The sequence below is a fragment of the Rousettus aegyptiacus genome, unplaced genomic scaffold, assembly GCF_014176215.1.
Source record: "Rousettus aegyptiacus isolate mRouAeg1 unplaced genomic scaffold, mRouAeg1.p scaffold_m13_p_8, whole genome shotgun sequence".
Lineage (NCBI taxonomy): Eukaryota > Metazoa > Chordata > Mammalia > Chiroptera > Pteropodidae > Rousettus > Rousettus aegyptiacus.
This window is the reverse complement of record NW_023416311.1, coordinates 45,560,080-45,578,636: the sequence shown is the minus strand read 5'-3', so window position 1 is coordinate 45,578,636 and position 18,557 is coordinate 45,560,080. Positions and strand designations below refer to the sequence as shown.

Genomic DNA, 18,557 nt, shown 5'->3' with positions numbered 1-18,557 from the left:
ACTTTAAGTATAAAACTTTATGTAGTGGAGATACTTTCTAGAACTCTAGAAAAATGATTCTATTTTTGTCAATATAATGTACTGATTATATGTGTCAATATTTTAAGTTTAAACAATTTTCTGGAAAATCCTGTTAAAAACTGTCTTTACTTCTTCTCATCATTGTCTACCAGATTGCCTGTGCATTTCTTGTTAAAAAAGTGGCCAGCCAATATTATGTTGAAATTGGCTTCTGCTGTGTTTGAAGGTAGCGAAAAAACCTAGTAGAAAATAGCAGTCTTTTTCTTCTATAAAATTCCTTCTGAGATTTGGTGTGTTATTTTTGTCTTAGTGTTTTGCTTAATGGATCTATAAATATCTTTGTGACTATTCTAACTTTACTTATCTTGGTATGCTCTTGTTTTTGCTAATTGCATTAAATGTTTTCTACTGTTTCAATTTTGATAAAATACATAATTTCTTATCAGACTTTGGTCATTGTTTGCATCTCCAACAGAATTTATTGATATTGTTTCTCTAATGTGACTAGACCATATAAAATTTTTTCTGTCATACTCTCACCTATTTTCACAACTGGCTTGATTCATCTAGATTCTCAAGGAAATTATAACGTGTAGGATTTCTCTGATCTATACTTGTGCTTACTTTCTACACAACTTTTCAAATATTCTCCACTTTTATCAAATCTCTGATCTCCTTATCTCTCCCATCATAGCAGATGGAAATCTCCTAAATTATAGAAGGAATCAGAATCATCAGGTGGCAACTCCCTTATTTTCTGGGGCTAGATACCCAGATCCACCACATTTATACTCATTCTCTGTTCTCACTTTCATAGAACAGTTAATTTCTTATCTTCTCTAAGTCTGTTTCTTGTGCTTGTCTTTCGTATCTCATCATCACTTACTTTCCTAGAACGTTTGCATTGTTATGTTCATCTTTTCTCCTCAACTGAGTCCTGTGCTCACTTTTTAAATGTTTAAATCTTGATTCCTAAAAACAGTCTTCACCTCTCTGCCCACCCCAGATAACCCTTCTTGAATCTTTCTGTTTTCTCCTAACTACTGTCTTTGCCTTTTGCTTTCATAGTCAAATTTGTTCTAAGAATGATTATGCATACTCATTTTCTCAACTCCCTCTTAGTTCTCAGCCCACATGTATCTGGCTTCTGCCCATCATTATTGAAATAGGTATCTGAGATCACCAGTGATCTCTACATCACTAAATTCAGCAACTATCGTATTCCTCACAGTATCAGACTTTGTTGACTTCATGTTCCTTCTTTTTCCTTGGCTTTTGGGACCCAAGATACCAGATCTTACTTCTCTCTTTCTGGTCACTCCTTCTTTATAAACTTATTTTCCACCACTCAGCCAATCTGTTTTGGAGTTATTCAAGGCATGACCCAAGGTTATGTCATTCCCCTCTCTGAACTCTATTTCTAGGTGATCTGAAGATGACCTGCATTTATTACTCTTGCTCAGATTTTCCTTTGAACTCTCTGGCCATGTGATCAATTGCCTAGTTAACATGCCTCCTTAGATGTCTCAGAAGTGCCCCAAATTCCTGTGTCTAAGGCTGAATGAAAAATCTCAGTACAACCAACCTAGTTTACTCTTAGTATTCATTATTTCAGTGAATGGCAACACCATCTATTCTATTATACAACTCAGAATATTGGGAGCCTACCTCTCTCACTTATACTATGGCTCTTATTACAACTTGGTATTTAATGTCATATTGGAGTTAATGAGCCTTTCAAGGGTGAGAACAGAAGTTTGAGTTACTCTGGACATTCCTTTAATCTGAAAAATTTCAGTATTAACTGAAGAGTTTCTTTGTTTATAAAAATAAAGTTTATAAGCCGTTGTTCATATAACATTCAAAAGTAAAATTATCCTTTTCTTTTTTTCTTTTTGCAAATAAATCTCTTCAGTGTTTATAGATGACTGACTAGTTCTACGTTTTATAGTTTGTAAATGCACATATTGCAAATAATTTCTGTTTTAAAATTTAGTTGATATAAAGAAAGAAAATGTGACAGATGATCCTTTCACTAGCATGCCTGACTGTATTGTGGTTGGAAGAGGCAATCTTCAGGTGTTATTTTAATCTAGAAGTTGTGGGATTCTTTCATTTTTGGGGGGAGGGTATATTTTCTTGACTTAAATCTTTGACTCTCTCTTCATTTACATAATCAGTGTGATTTCCACCTATTTTTATTTTTCAGGAGATGAGAATGGGAGTAGAGAAGAGGGGGCTTAAAGGGTAGTGGATATATGGAAAATAGCATATCTTGAATTCTTTGTTCCACATATAATGTGGATTTTTTAAATATATTAATTCAATGAATATTATTTATACTATTCCTTCTATATGATTGCTTATATTTTACCTTTAGGATTTAGAGAATTTAGATAACTTACAATCATATACCTAATAAGTGGTAGAAATCACATGAGTTGTGACTCCAAAGTCGATCTTTTTTGATCACAGCATTTGCTTGATCTTATTATTTTAATAGTGAGTTAGGAGTAAGTATGTCAGACAATCAGGGGATGAGTCTTGTTTAACACAATTTCTATTAGCCCTTTGTTACCATTGAGTTTTTACTATTAACTTTAGGGCATGATCTTGAAAATGTTAAGTATGTTTATATAACTAAATAGTCATTGCAAAATTCTATTATTTTAGACATTGGTAAGGTTGAAGTTTGTCTTTGAATTATGTTAAAATATTTTGCCAAAAAAATAGTCTGACAGGGGATTCTGGGGAAATGTTTGCATTTCAATTTCAACTTCTGAAACATTTCATTTTTTGGTATGCCCATGTATATATATCTACATGTATATTTAAATGCACTTAATTAAAAACGCAATTTTTTTAGTTTAAAAAATAGATTTAGAATTACTTTTACTCTGTAACATATTAGCTTTATATACTGTTACTTGAAACTAATAAAATAATAAAACAAAACTACATTTCTTCACAAATATTAAAACAATCCTATACATTAGATAGTTACATTCTTAAATTATTTCTAAGTTAATGGAGATGTACTGAATTTTTGCATAACAGAAATAGCATTATTGGTTATATCAAAATATAACATAACAAGGGACTACAGTTAAGCCCTTTAAATTTGTATTTAACATAAATGTTTCTAAATCATCTTATAATAACAATGACAATAAATTATGTGAGAATTCATTTGACAGCTTCGACTCCTATAATTGAATAATATGAAGTGATAAAGGAACTTAAAGAATGGTTTTTATGTACCATTTACACACAGCAGAGTTTTAGCTTATATAAATAATGCAGGTCTAAGTTGAAATGTAGCTATTACAGAATTCTATCTAAAAAAAAATAGGGTGAAAAGAATAGAGCTAACTGCTTAAAGTGGTGTAATTTTAATGCAGCACAAAGCATCATTCTAGAATACATAACTTTTCATTACTCCTGAAGTGTATTTATTCAAATGGAAATAATATCAATCTTCACCTGATTTATGATCCTTGACTAATATATTAGAAAATGGTTTGTGGGAAAATATACCAAGCATATGTCATTGATGACTCAATGGCATAAAGATCTAGAATCTTACTTGAGAGTTTAATGCTTGGTTTGACTTCTGAAAATTGAATGATTATTCAATTTTGTATTATTTTGTACTATTACCATCTTGTACTTTAAAATACTTTATACATTATAAAATCAGACTCTTAGAGCCATGCAGAATCTTAAAAGATCATTTGATTCAACCTTCTTGTCTTTCAAATTATGTGACATATGAAGCCTAGAAATTTTGAGACTTGCAAAATGTCACATGCAGCTTGTAGTGAAAGTAAGAATTGAACCATCTATTGTTCAAGTCTGCAAATTCAGGGAGCCTTTATTTTTTGTCTCAGAATTTTGAGATTATGTATGTTAGTCCTTTTCCATCTATCTTATTTTGCTTAGCATGATACTCTCAGGATCCATCCATGTTGTCACAAATGGCAGTATTTCATCCATTTTATGACTGAGTAATGTTCCATCGTATATATGTACCACACCTTCTTTATCCAGTCATCCACCAAAAGACGCTTAGGTTGTTTCCATGTCTTGGCTACTGTGAATAATGCAGTGAACATAGGAGTACATATATCTTTATGAATAAATGATTTCAAATTTCTTGGGTAGAGACCCAGAAGAGGAATTGCTGGGTCATGTAGTAGCTCTATTCTTAATTTTTTGAGGAACCTTTCTCATACTGTTTTCCGCAGTGGCTGTACTAGTGTACATTTCTACCAGCAGGGTTTGCAGGATTCTTTTTTTCTACATCTTCTCCAATACTTGTTGTTTCTTGCCTTGATGATAGCCATTCTAACACACGTAAGGTGATATCTTGTTATGGTTTTAATTCACATTTCTCTGTGGCTAGAAAAGTTGAGCATTTTACAGATATCCATTGGCCATTTGTATGTCTTCTTGGGAAAAACATTCAGGTCCTTTGCTCATTTTTAAAAAAATGTTATTTTTCAATTAGAGTCGATGTTCAGTATTATTTTATATTAGTTTCAGGTAGGCTGCATGCGGTTAGGCATTTATAATTGATAAAGTGATCCTCTGCGAGATACAACGAACAAACTGGTGATTGCCCGATGGGAAAAGGTGAAGGGATTAAGAAGTACAAATTGGCAGTTACAAAATAGTCACGGGGAAGTGAAGTACAGCATAGGAAATCTAGTGAATAATATTGTAACAACTCAGCCAATTTTTAAATGGGATTTTTGTTGTTGTTGTTGTTGTCATTGAGTTGTATGAGTTTTTCTATATTTTGAATATTAGCCCTTTACTGCAAGTATTGTTTACATATATCTTCTTCCATTTGGTTGGCCGACTGTTTTGTTTATGGTTTCTTTTGCTGTGCAGAAGCTTTTTAGTTTAATGTAGTCTGTCATTTCATCCCTTTTCTTTGTATTTTTTTCATTAGTCTATATGAAATTCATTTGTAGAAGGCTACTGGTTATAGTAATGGTTGTAGAATGTTATTATTTCAAGTATACTTTCCTACAGATTTTGTCCACATTCGTGAAATCATTCACCTTTTTTTGGACTGATCTTGCAGATATACATGAAAATATGTTGGTTTTTTTTTTTTTTAACCATCTTACCTTGTACGTTTTAAATGGTTCCTGATGCTGCTGTCATTGTTATGATTCTTTTGGTAGCTAGGGAGTGCAAAGAGGAAGCAAGCCCTCAGGAAACTTCAGGTTCATATGGATGTAATCTTTCCCATGACTTGGTTCTCATGAATTTATGTTCACAAAAGTGATTCTTTTTAAAATCAACTTTCTCTGAAGAGATTCACTGAGACAAATTATGACCAATTTATTATGAAAAGGGTGTTACCACCTGAGCAAACAAACATGAGTTTATTAGAAAATCTGTGTGGATTTAGAGCACAGGTCACAGATTGTTGAATGATGATGATATAAATGATAATTGCCATTTTCCAAATTCTTACTTCATGCTAGGCACTGTGCTAATGAGTTTTCAAATATTATCTTATTGAATTCTCAGAGCAACCCTGACAGTAGGTATTATTACCATCAATTTTTCCAGTGATAAACTGAAGATGAGAAAAGCAAAGGAATTAATTCATAAAATTTAATCTGTCCTAATACAGTATAATTACATTCTTTCCACTGTGCAATGAAGATTTTACTTGGGAAGCACTAGTGAGCTCTGATAGTGTGGTACATTTCTCTCCACTACTTCTGCCATTAACTACACTGGTTAAAATAATTTATCTTTTGAACATTGCTAGATCTTTCTGACAAATTATCTTACTCTTAGGTCTACTTTTTAAAAATTTCGCTCAATTCTTTACCTTTTTGTTAGGATACTCGCTTGAAACTCATTGCAGTATAATTGAAATTACAGCTTTCTTTATAGCATCCACTGAGGCGGCACCCTGCTCAATTCGATTGGCCACGAGTTTTAAAATATCAGTCAGCATCATATGTATAAATAAATCTCTCTTAATGTCAGTTCCTTCTACCTATAATTACTCACTCAGTTTATGTTGATTATTTTAAGTCCCAGTTTAAGAAGGAAACATTCTGACCTTATTCTCCAACTTTGAAGGTTTCCCTAATTGACAATCTGTGGTCTCTTACATATTAACTTATTTTCAGTTGTGCATGGCACAGTTCTTTAAGACATTAGTATACTATGTATTGACAGTGTTTTGAGAGTTGTTCCCTGCCATCACTACTTTTTTTATGGCTTATAATATGGGTGAATTCGTTTCAAATTTCTACTCCGGCAGCCTCCAAGGGATTAAAAAAAGACAATAAGGCAACATGTAGTCTACCTACTTCTCTAAAGGAAGGATTGCAAAGTCTGTTGTCTTCACAGTGGAGCTATTGGAGAGATTTGGGGTCTTTCCCTTAATCACAGCTCAGCCTTAAGTCCTCGGCAGAATAGCTTTCCCCAACTCTAAACACACATCTTTCACAATATACACACAACCTGGTCCCAGGCTGTCATCTTGATTTGATTTATTTTACTTTAGGCACAGATCTGACTCTAGCTATATTCCATTTGAGATATGAAATAAATTAAGATTCTGCCTCAGTCATGTTAATTCATTTTAGGCCCTACACTTCTGGACTTAAGTGTCTGTACGCTGTGAGGTAGATGGTTTAGCTGTAAAATAAAATGAATGCCATTGATCATAATATATTTGAAAGCATCTTGAGTTTGGCTTTTACTTCCAAACATTTTCTTCCATTTTGTTAATGTGAACATTTAATAACTACTGTGATGACTCAAAATCTGTTTAGTTTCATAATCCTTCTGATTCTGTAGAACTCATAAAGATCAAAATGAAAGAAAACAGAAAAGCATGTATGTTTTTTTAAAATCTGTATCTCTTCAAGAAGTCAAAAAAATTTATATTTAATGTGTGTGTGTGTGTGTTTTTTTTTTTCAGTATTGTGCTTCTGATAAGCCAAAAACAGACACTTGAAGAACTGAAACAGTCAGTGCAGCAGCTGAGGTGCACTGAGGCAAAGTTTACAGCACAGAAAGAATTACTAGAGCAAAAAGTGCAAGAGAATGATGGAAAAGAGCCACCTCCAGTAATAAATTATGAAGAAGATGCACGATCAGTTACATCTATGGTAAGCCAAAAAGTAATCAAATGAGAAACTTAAAAAAGTAGTATATAGGTAATTAGTGAATACAAAAAATTGATTCTGGTTTACTATAACGAATTATTACTCTTGTTAATATGCAGGTCCTATTAAACTTGTTTATATGCAGAATAGACTTGTCAGTCACCTTCAGAACACTTTCAGGAACCACCTGTAGAGTCAGAGGATAAAGCTCTTCTCTTGTCTTCAAAACTGAAAACAAAGACTGCAATTGTTTTTATTCCTGGGAGACAGCAGGAAGGTAGGGTGTTATTCTTAAGATAGAAGTAAGAAATAAGGAGAAAGCTATTTATTTTTCTTAAGAATAATAGAATCTTATCTGAGATGCGTTTATTATTTTCACAATGGAAAATGCTTTTTGTTTAAAAAGTGTTTTCCTTACAGATATCCTTAAACTACAGTAAACACATTTAAATCCACCAATTATAAATTCAACTTTATTTTGTATAGTTTTATTAACTGCTTAAGAATGCCTAGTATAAATACTTCTGTCCATCCCTCCTTCCGTCGTTTCATTTCTTCATTCCTTTCTTCCTTTCATCTTATGTTGGTGGTTTTCATCAGGGGGCAATTTTACCTCCCTAGCAAACATTTAGTAATGTCTCCAGGCATTTTTGGTTGTCACAGCTAGTAAGTGCTATTCGTATTTAGTGGGTAGAGGCGGGTGATGCTGCTGAACAGTCTGCATTGCACGGGACAACCCCTCCCTTCATAATTTCGACAAAAAAACTATCTAACCCAAAGTGTCAATGTGCTAAGGTTGAAAAAGCTTGAGCTATATCCTTGACTTTTTCCAACGAGTAGCTGGATATAATCCGTAAAAAGAACTATTATAGGTCATGATGTTATAGTTGACATTTTAGTAATTTTTAAGTTTATGAGGTTCTAAATAGAATAGTTTGATTGGTAAATGATTCAAATGTCTTCATAGGGGAAAAAAAGGCTGAATTTGAAAATGTAATAAATGTAGCAATTAATATGAAGTATTTAAAATATTGTGGTTACTGCTATTTTGGTTATTAATTGAGCCATACTGATCTTTACATTATATTGTGAATTATGAATTATAATTCTTTGCTCTGCTCCATTGTTCTGTCAGATAAAAAGGATCTTACCATCTGTTACCAAGGACCCTACTAGATTCTCCTTCTTGCTTTATGATTCTTGATAACTACCTGGCATATGCATTCTTTCAGAGGAACTTCTGAAATTTTTTCTTTTACTTGGTTTTTGAAAATCTTAGCTAGTAAATCTTTTGTGGCTTATGTGGTTTATAACATTTCCTTGTCTCCATATGGTTATGGAATTGGTTACATCATAGCTTGTTGGTGGCAGATGGGTTAAAAATGGCAATCTAATTTACTCTAATTCTGTGTGCAGATGACTCCTGCTGGCATTATTATTATGATAGAGTAAAAAGTAGTTTTTCAAATCACTAGATGTAGCACATTCCCATTCGATAACTACAACTAAAAATTAGACTTTGAAATTTAAAATATACCTGTTCATTAATTCTTATTTTATTAAGAACTTATGAATATTTGGACTTTTTGAAAAATCTTTCATAATCATTCAAGAGAAACATTTTAAACAAATGAATAAATAATATTTGAGAGAGAATCTATAATACAGTTTAAGAGAACAAACTGCTTCCTGGCATTTTGGGACTTTCTCTTTACCTATTTATTAAATGATGATAGTACCGTGTAAATTTTTACAAAGTGATGTCACATATTTCATTTTACCCAATTTATTTTAAATTGTGAAATGCTAATTGTAAAAATATCTTATATATTCATTGAAGCAATGCTTTTAATATGTATTTAAGGAATGTACAAAGGAATTTTCTAATCTTTAAAATAACAATGAAACATTTTATAAATCAAACAGGCATTCCTCAAATTGGTGCCAACTGAGATTTTACAGTATATTTTATAAAACAAGTGGAAATATTTGTAGAACATAGTTCTTAAAACTTAATTATACTCCCACCTATATCAGTGAACTTTTTGCACAATTAAGCTTTATTTTGTGAATAATATTTTAAGAAAAGCCTGAAATTAACATAAGCAATTCTTTTGGTATTTCCACTTCATATTCCATCCTTTTAAGTGGTATAAAAATTTCAATGAGGGAAATTAAGTTGAATATTGGAAGAATTGAAATAGCAAAAAATTAAACTATGGTATCATGGAAAATAATGAAAGCTTAGCTTAAATATTATGTAAGAGTAGTAGAGATAATTAACTAAATTATATCACCTAATTAATGGCAGTGTTAACCAAAATACTGACCTCAGCGGAGATGCTTAGGTGGAACTTTAAGGAACTGTACCATTGACATGAGCCATGAGTTATAAAAATTCCAAGGTAATTCAGATATGTAATCAGGGTAAGGATGTATAGTCAGGTTCATAGATGTATTGGTGTTTATTTTTTTGCTGTAATTTGATGAGATTTAAAGCCCATCTATTAATTTACAGAAACCTAAAAAAATTGTGATGGCAGATAACAAAGTCATCTCTGTCAGGAAAAGTCATCCTTCTAATATTGTCTTTTTTTCACCTAGGTCTAATTTTGGCCAAACTACCAAGGAGAAAATGATAAATATTAAGTATTGCACAATATTTCTCTATTGTCTATGAATAAATGTATTTTTTCTTTTTCTTTCTTTCCTTCTGAAGGCGGAAGGACCGTGGGGAGGGAGGGAGGGCGGGAGGGAGGGAGGGAGGGAGGGCGGAGGGAGGGAGGGAGGGCGGGAGGAGCGAGGCGGGAGAGGAGGAGGAGGAGAGAGAGAGAGAGAGAGAGGGGAGGGAGCGAGGGGAGGGAGGGAGGAGAGAGAGAGAGAGAGAGAGAGAGAGAGGAAACTAAAGAGACCACCAAGGAGCTTCTCCGTCTTCTTCCGCATTCCTGATGGACGTCCTGCATTCCTTCCTCCTCCCTCCTCACTCCCCCTCCCTCCCTCCCTCCCTCCCTCTCTCTCTCTCTCTCTCTCTCTCTCTCTCTAACATCACTTTTCCTCATGTTTCTTTTTAGTTTTCTAGTAGCAAGAATATAATAAGATTTTAATCAGTATTTGTTGAACTGAGGAACTGGACTTCCTTTTTACCCCAGAGTAATCTATTTTATTTTATAATAGCATGGATTTGAACCAAATATATTATAATAATTTTGTCAAAGAAATCTCCCTAATATGTCAAATCTATATAGAACTCATAGCACCATATAATGAATTTCTGCTTTTTAAATGTTTAGCTATTCTGTAATTACCTTTATTTTGATGTTTCTAAAATTGTACATTTTAAAGCCCATTTGCTAGACTAATACACAACGTACATTTATCTTCTCTGTATATTCTATTGGGTTAGTTCTGCTTAGTTGAAAGGCACTATCAATAAAATCCTCTTTTGTTACATTTTCAATCAACAAAATATCTGATTTGTTATTACATATTTTTTTGTTATTGTGACTCAGTAGTAATCCATTTTATAGTAGTGTCCAACATATTTTCAATTTTATAGTTAAACATTAAAATGGACTGATATCAATTGAGACATCATATTGACAGCATCAGTGGGGTTTTATGTCTTTTCATCATTAGGTACATTTCTGTCTTTAAATATGTAAGATAAATGTTAATTCTAAGCCTATGCCTTGCTCAACAAATACACTGAGAAAAGTACCAGACTAAGAATAGGAGATATAAATTGAGCTTTCCTTCTGCTCTGTAACTGTAATCAGGTTCCTTAACCTTTCTGAGTTTTCTATAAAAGGAGGACGTGAATATATACCCACCTTGCCTAACAAGTTTTCTATGAAACTGAAATGAAATAGTGTGTATAAATATATATTGTATTTTCTGAAATAGTGTTAAAACATAATATTCTATTTCATTTTTTTCTAATGTATTTTAGTTCACATGTAAATTATGAATTCTTAAATATGAATTGTAGATTTTTCTGCAGGAGTATTTTATGTATTTCTCATTTATAAAGACAAAACCTTAATTCATTTCTCTGAATAAGTAGGACATGTACATGTACAGGTGTCTAAGTGTCCCTTTCTTAGTTTCTGAGTTCCCTACCTCATTGGTAACCTTCCGGAAGTATTGAATGCAAATAAAAATAGAAATGTATATTATATGACTCCTGCTTTTTTTACACAAATAGTAGAGCATACAACAATACTATTCTGTACATTAATTTTTTTACTTAATATAGTGTAGGTGTCATTTCATAATAGTACTTATACAGTTACTTCTTTTTATTCACTTCTTCATTCAACGAAAATATTTATTGAGTGTCCAGTGTAAGGTACCATTTTACGTTCTGGGAATGCAGTAGTGAACAAAATAAACATAATTTTTCTGTCTTCATGATATATATACACACATACAGATATACATGTGTTTATATTAGGTGGTGGTAAATTCCTTGGAGAAAAATAAAGCTAGATACCGCTGAGAGGTGTTTTTATACATAAGGTCGACAAGGAAGGCTTTACTGCTAAAGTGGCATTTATGAAGAGATCTGAAGGAACTAAGGGAGCAAATGATGAGACTCTCTGGGGTGAGTATATTCCAGAAAGTGGGAAGAGTAGATGAAAGGCCCTGAGGCAGGAGTTGGCTTCACGGAAGAACAGCAAGGGGGTCAGAGAAGTAGTAGGCATTTAGATCATATGGTTACGCAGACCACTTTAAAGGACTTTGGTGCTAACTTTTAGAGAAAGTAGAAGCCACTGAAAATTCTGAGCAAAAAGAGTGACATATTTTCATGGTTTCCAATTTTTTATTATAAAGACAGCTTTGGTGAAAATCTTTATATATTACTATGCGTATAAATAGAGTTTATGTGTAAGGTACATTTTAGAATATTTGTGCAGCTTATATAGGTTTAGATTTTACTCTCAAAATAGTTTGAAAGTTTCTTAACCTGGAGACAATGGCAGTTATAGATGTTAATTAGTACATTAATATTTCAGTTTTAGAGATTATCAAATTCTTGCTTCCAGCTTTCATATGGCATAAATTTGATCATGTTGAACTTTCATTGGCTTTCTGGGCCATTAATATTATTAAATTCTATGGGTCTGATGCCAAAAGCGTATTTACAGCTAAATGTTATGCTTTATGTTTAATTGATGTATACATTTCTAATTCATAAAAGAGTTAGAGATGATTATGATTATGTTATAGAAGGCTTGTTGACTTTTCCAAATGATTCAGGTCAAGATTTCTTAACATCACTAACCATCAGAAAAATACCAGTTAGATCCACAATGAGCTATCATCTCAGACCTTTTAGAGTGGCTATTAATAAAACAACAAGAAATAAATGTTGGCAAGAAAATGGAGAATAGGGAATCCTTGTGAACTGTTGGTGGGGATGTGAATTGGTTCAGTCACTATAGAAAACAGTGAACTACCACATGACCCAGCAATTCCACTTCTGCGTATTTAACTGAAGGAGATGAAAACACTAACTTGAAAAGATACTTGCACCCCCATGTTCATAGCAGGATTATTTACAGTAGCCAAAATATGGAAACAACCTAAGTGTCCATCAATGGATTCATGGATGAAGATGTGCGTGCGTTCTTTCGTTCTTTCTTTCTTTCTTTCTTTCTTTCTTTCTTTCTTTCTTTCTTTCTTTCTTTCTTTCTTTCTTTCTTTCTTTCTCTTTCTTTCTATGTAATATTTTATTTAGTGTGTGCATATGCACACATACACACATGCTATGGAATATTATTCAACCATAAAAAGAATGAAACCTTGCCACTTGTGACAACATGGAGGGACTTTGAAGATATTATGCTAAGTGAAATAAAACAAGGAAAGACAAATACTATATGATCTCACCTATTTGTGGAACCTTAAAAAACTGAACACATAGATACAGAGAACGGATTGGTGGCTGCCAGAGGTGGGGATGATGTGTGGGTAAAATGGGTAAAGGTGGTCCAAAGGTACAAACTTTTAGTTATAAAATATTTGTCCTGGGTATGTAAGTTATAGCAAGGTGACTGTGGTTAATAATACTGTAAGTTGCTAAGAGAGTAGATCTTAAAAGTTCTCATCACAAGAAGAAAAATTTGTGTAACCATGTGGTGATAAAAATTAAGTAGACTTATCATGGTGATCATTTTGCAATATATACAAATATTGAATCGTTATGTTGTATACCTGAAACATAATGTTACATGTCAGTTTTATCTTAATTTAAAAAAAGATGCCTTCAAATATTCATTTTCTTTGGTTCATACAAATGAAGTCATTTTATGTCACAGGCTTGTTAATAGATAGTATTAGAGATGTTCATTTGTATTAGACCATAGTATAAGGGAAAAAACCCTTAAACTTTCAAAACTTCTTCAGTTTCTATGTTCATATTCATATGCATATGCAGTTGATATTTAGGTTAAATCAAGTAAATGGTAAATGAAAAGTAACTTTTTCATTTATGAATGTATATGTATACATATATACTACAAACCAAATGAAAAAGGCCACTTTTTATTTTCCTTTATGTATATATGTGTAAATATATATGTATGTATTATGTGTATATATATTTCAAATTTGTTTTTTTAATTACAGATTTTTTATATCTTCTCCCTAAATTTTATTATGAAAATTTATAAACATACAGAAAAGTTGGAAAAACCATATAGTGAACATCCATGTACTTACCACCCAGATTCTTCAATTCTTAACATTTTGCTATATATGCTTAATGAGCTATCTATTTATCTGTCCATCAACTATCTTATTTTTTGATGCATTTCAAATAAGTTGCAGATATCAGTACCCTTCACCCCTAGACACTTTAGCACACACATTATTTAAAGTTCAATATTTGTTTTTTTAGCTTGAGTTTACAAACTACAGAATACATTTTTGTATTTTTCTACACTTGCTTTTTTCCATTCTACTTAAGGACCTCCCTCAGGTGGCATCTGCCCTTCCTTTTGTTTGTTTATTTGTTTTGTTCTAAAAGCATTTTGAAAAATATATATTTTTTTAATTTTTCAAATACAGTTAGTATACAATATTATATTAGTTTCAGGTTACAACATAATGATTAGATATTTATTTAACTTACAAAGTGGTCACCTCAATAAATCTAGTACCCATCTGACACCATACATTTCAATATAATTGGCTATATTCCTTATTCTATACTTTATATATCCCCATGACTATTTTGTAGCTACCAATTTGTACTTCTTAATCCCTTCTCCTTTTTCATACCCCCTTCCTTTTTAACGAGACACAACTCTATCGAATGGTTATGTCCTGTATCAGTCTGTACTCCTCCTCTTTTTTTTTTTTTTTTTACATTTTTTAAAACTAATTTTTATTTAGTTTCAGGTATATAGTACATTTGTTAGACATATGTATAGTTTGTGAAATGATCCCCCCAATTGCTCCCTCCCTCCTCTGACCCTCCACCTAGCCAACCTATTAATACTAACTGCATTCCCTGTACCGTGCTCCCCATTCCCGTGATCATCCATCAACTACTAATTTGTTGTACTTTAGCCATTCACCCCATTCTTCCAGCCCCCCAAACTCCCCTCCCCTCTGCCTGACACCAAATTGTCCACTATATTTGTGAGTCTGTTTTTGATTAGTTTATTCTTTTTATTCCTTAGATTCCTCATATAAGTGAAATCATATAGTGTTTATCTTTCTCTGACTCAAATACCTTCTAGGTCCATCAGAGCAATATCTTTTATCATCCTCTTCCTTTTCATATGTAGGGGTCTTGTTTTCTTATCCTTTCAGCCACTCTATCTTTTGGTTGGAGCACTTAATTCTTTTCCATTTAAGGTACTTATTGATAGAGATGTAGTTACCATTCTTAATTCCTGTTTTTGATACACGCTTTTCTTCTTAAAGAAGTCCCTCCAACATTTCCTGTAATACTGGCTTGGTGGTGATAAATTCCTTTAGCTTATTTTTATCTGGGAAGCTCTTTATCTGTCTTTCAACTCTAAATGCTAGCTTTGCTGGATGAGTTATTTCTTGGTTGTAGATCCTGGGTCTTCACCCTGTTGAATATTTTTTGCCAAGCCCTTCTGTCCTGCATAGTTTCTTTTGAGAAATCAGCTGCCAGTCTTATGGGTGTTCCCTTATATGTAATTATTTGTTTTTCTCTTGCTGCTTTTTAATATTCTTTCTTTGTATTTAACCTTTGGCATTTTAATTATGATGTGTCTTGGTGTGGGCCCCTTTGGATCCCTGATTTTTTAATTCTCTGAGCTTCCTGGGGTTTTATGTTCATTTCCTTCATCAGGTTGGGGAAGTTTTCCATCATTATTTCCTCAAACAGCTGTTTGACGTCTTGATTTTCTTCAAGTACATCAATCAGACAAATATTTGGAGACTTAAGTGTCCTCCTTAAATTATTTTTATAGTCTTGGCATCTTTTTTCTTACCATTCTGATTGAGTGTCCTGATTGGCTGTCCTGTCCTCTAGATAGGGCATTTGATCCTCTTTATTCACTTTGTTTATTCCTTTGTTTATTCCATTTAATACACTTCTCATCTCAGATAATGTGTTCTCCATTTCAAATTGGTTCCCTTTTATAATTTCCATTTCCATTTTTATGTTTTTTATCTCTTTGTCGACATTCTCACTGCATTTATCTACATTCCCAAAAGTTCATTGAGCATCTTTATAACCAGTGTTTTGAACTCTGCAACTGTTAAATTACTTGACTCCATTATAGCTAGATCTCTGTTATGTTCTCTCATCTGCCTTCTGCTTCTTTGTCTTTCCATTTGGCTCTCATTCTATGTCTGTTTCTATGTACTAAGCAAAGCTCCTAAGTCTCCTGGTTTTATTAGTGTGGATTTGTGAAGTAGTTGTCCAGTGGCACAGACCTTAGAGGGGTTCAGCTGTAGGCCAAACTTAGCTCAAACCTCTGCCACTCCAGGGCCACTTGCCAGGATTCAACAAGCAATCCACAGATGCTGTAGTTATGGTTGCCTTAAAAGGTCACACCAGAAACCGAGGCTAGCTTCCTCCAGTGTGAGTCTAGGTGCTGCTCAGCAAGGAGCACCTGATTCTCTGAGGCTATACTGGGAATGGCTTGAATGGGGCTGCGGGGTTTCAGAGAATCCTTTGGATGGAGTGACTTCTGTTATTCAGTTTGGTGACATCCCGGCTGCGGCCTCACGGTGTTCAGTACTCGGAGTAGGGACGGCCCAACAGGGAACAATGGATACTGCTGGCACTTCTGTACAGAGTGAGTCTCGCCTTGGCCCTCACTCCAACAACATCTTCCCTGCAAGTCCCTGGTGCTCCCTGCATGCAGCCGAATCAGCACTAGTGCTCAGAGCAAGCAGGTCTGTCACTGTGAACATCTGCTTGCGGATGCAGCCCCTTGAAGAGGTGTCTGCCACTGCCGCTGCCACAGCCTCTATCTCTCTCACTCAGCCACTCTGACTGGGCAGCCCCACTGACTGGGCAGCCCCACATCCTCGCCTTGTCCTACCTTCTGCCTTTGCCGGGTACTTTCTTGGATTTCTCCCTAGTTGTATGGCTTGTTTCTCTATCTCCCAGGCAATTTTTACTTGCTGCTGCTCCTTGTCTCCATCACAACTTTGTTTTGGTCGCCAAAGGGATGAACAGAGTATTTATCATCTATGCCATTTTTTTTTCTCACTCTGGATTTCTTAATATCTTAGCACAAACTAAGCCAAAGGTTAGCACTAAAATAATATAATGAAAGGAAAACATAAAGTTAGGCCAGAATTAAAGATCTACTATGGTTAATGCAGATAACTGAGAGTCATTCAATCATTTGGTTTTCAAGCGTTTAATGGTTACTACATGAATATGATATACTGGGGTTTGGTGGGAAGGGTGGGTCAAAGACAATAAATAGATTTAGACCTTGCCATAGGGCTTGATGGAGAAGATGAAACAGAAGCAATGTATTTAACAATTAATTACAAGTTGGCTGCATTTTGACTTGAATGTATCTATACATTAAAACATTTCAAAAAATTTGGGCGCCCAGCAGTACCTAGATATACACCCAGCAGATGTTATAAAGGGAATAAATAGGTACAGAATTTCAAAATACACGTTTGAAAAGTCAGGTTAAGAAAATGTTTTAAATGCCATTCAGTTAAGAAAATGTTTTAAATGTTAAACTTAGTGTCTATCAGATATTTCTCACTTTATAAGTAATTGTGGCAGTGGTATTCTAACAGAGTGACACTTCTAATGACACTTCTAATCACTTCTGACCGATGAGTGATTGCAATAAAGTCATCACTCTAAAGAGAGTTCCAGCTGTAGAGCCAGACTGCTTGGATTTGTATCCCTGCTCTATCACTTAGTAAGTGTGTGATATGTGGCAAGTTATGGGACGTTTCCTGCCCTCATTTTCCAGTGTGTAAAATGAGAATTACAGTTTTACCTACTCTTGGGTTCATTGTGAGGAGTGGTTAAGCTTACACATTTAAAGCACGTAAAACAGTGCTTGCCACTTAGTAAACTACTATTGTCTTTTATATGGCTGATAATTTATATTTGATTATTACAGAAATGATAATGATTTAAAATATGTGCTTATTTCTCTGCTAATCTTTATTCCTTAATTTTGATATTATTTTTAATTAATTATAAATCTTTCTTTTTGAAAATATATGCTATTAATCATAGATGGTGGTTTGGCCTGTTTGAGATCTATTCTGTTTTTGAAGTATTATAGTCCTTTAGCCATAATAGATTAGAAAATATTTTTAAATGAAGTATCATGTAATTAATTATGACATGTATTGTGGACGTCAGTAGGTTTGACCAGCTATCTTTTAAGGAAAATTTTATTGTTATTAGTTTAACTACTGGAAGCTCACTTTTTTCTTCTCCTACACTATTAAAGTTTGCATTTAAAATTTTGCATAAAGCAATTTTTACAAAAATATTACTTACAATTATGTTATTACAGTGCCAGGTTTTTTTATAGTTTAAATTGAATGAAAGAAAAAAAAATCTTTAACACTATTATATTAGGATTATTTATTCATTCCTAAAATAACATTTTTCTTTTATGTTTGCAATTATGGACAATTTAATTAACAGCTTTTAGTGCTCATGTTGCCTTTTTATGATCTCCTTGTTTTCAATTTATGTGATACCATTATTTTATTCCTTCAGACATTTGAAACCTGGTTTTCATTATATATGCCATTGACCCCTTTCTCTCTATTATTTAAAGGCTCTCTTTTCAGCAGCAGGGCAGGGTATAGAAAATATGGGAATTTGAGTCAAACCATCTTGTGTTCAGTTGTCTTTAGGTGAATTTTTAACTTCTTAAACCTAAGTTTCTTCAT

The 18,557-nt window shown here is 33.3% G+C and overlaps 1 protein-coding gene across 9 annotated transcripts in view; it reads left to right on the top strand.

Moving 5' to 3' along the window:
• The window catches only part of FER (FER tyrosine kinase), a 367,914-nt gene that overhangs the window by 98,700 nt on the left and 250,657 nt on the right, over positions 1 to 18,557 (top strand). For 7 of the 9 annotated variants that reach the window (XM_016137231.2, XM_016137229.2, XM_016137230.2 and 4 more), the window contains one exon: positions 6,986 to 7,175. In XM_016137231.2, the coding sequence (XP_015992717.2) occupies positions 6,986 to 7,175 (190 nt within the window). Of the gene's footprint in view, positions 1 to 6,985; positions 7,176 to 7,291; positions 7,450 to 9,776; positions 9,798 to 18,557 lie in introns of those variants that run through there. The other 2 variants (XR_001595948.2, XM_036225812.1) reach the window with 2 other exon arrangements.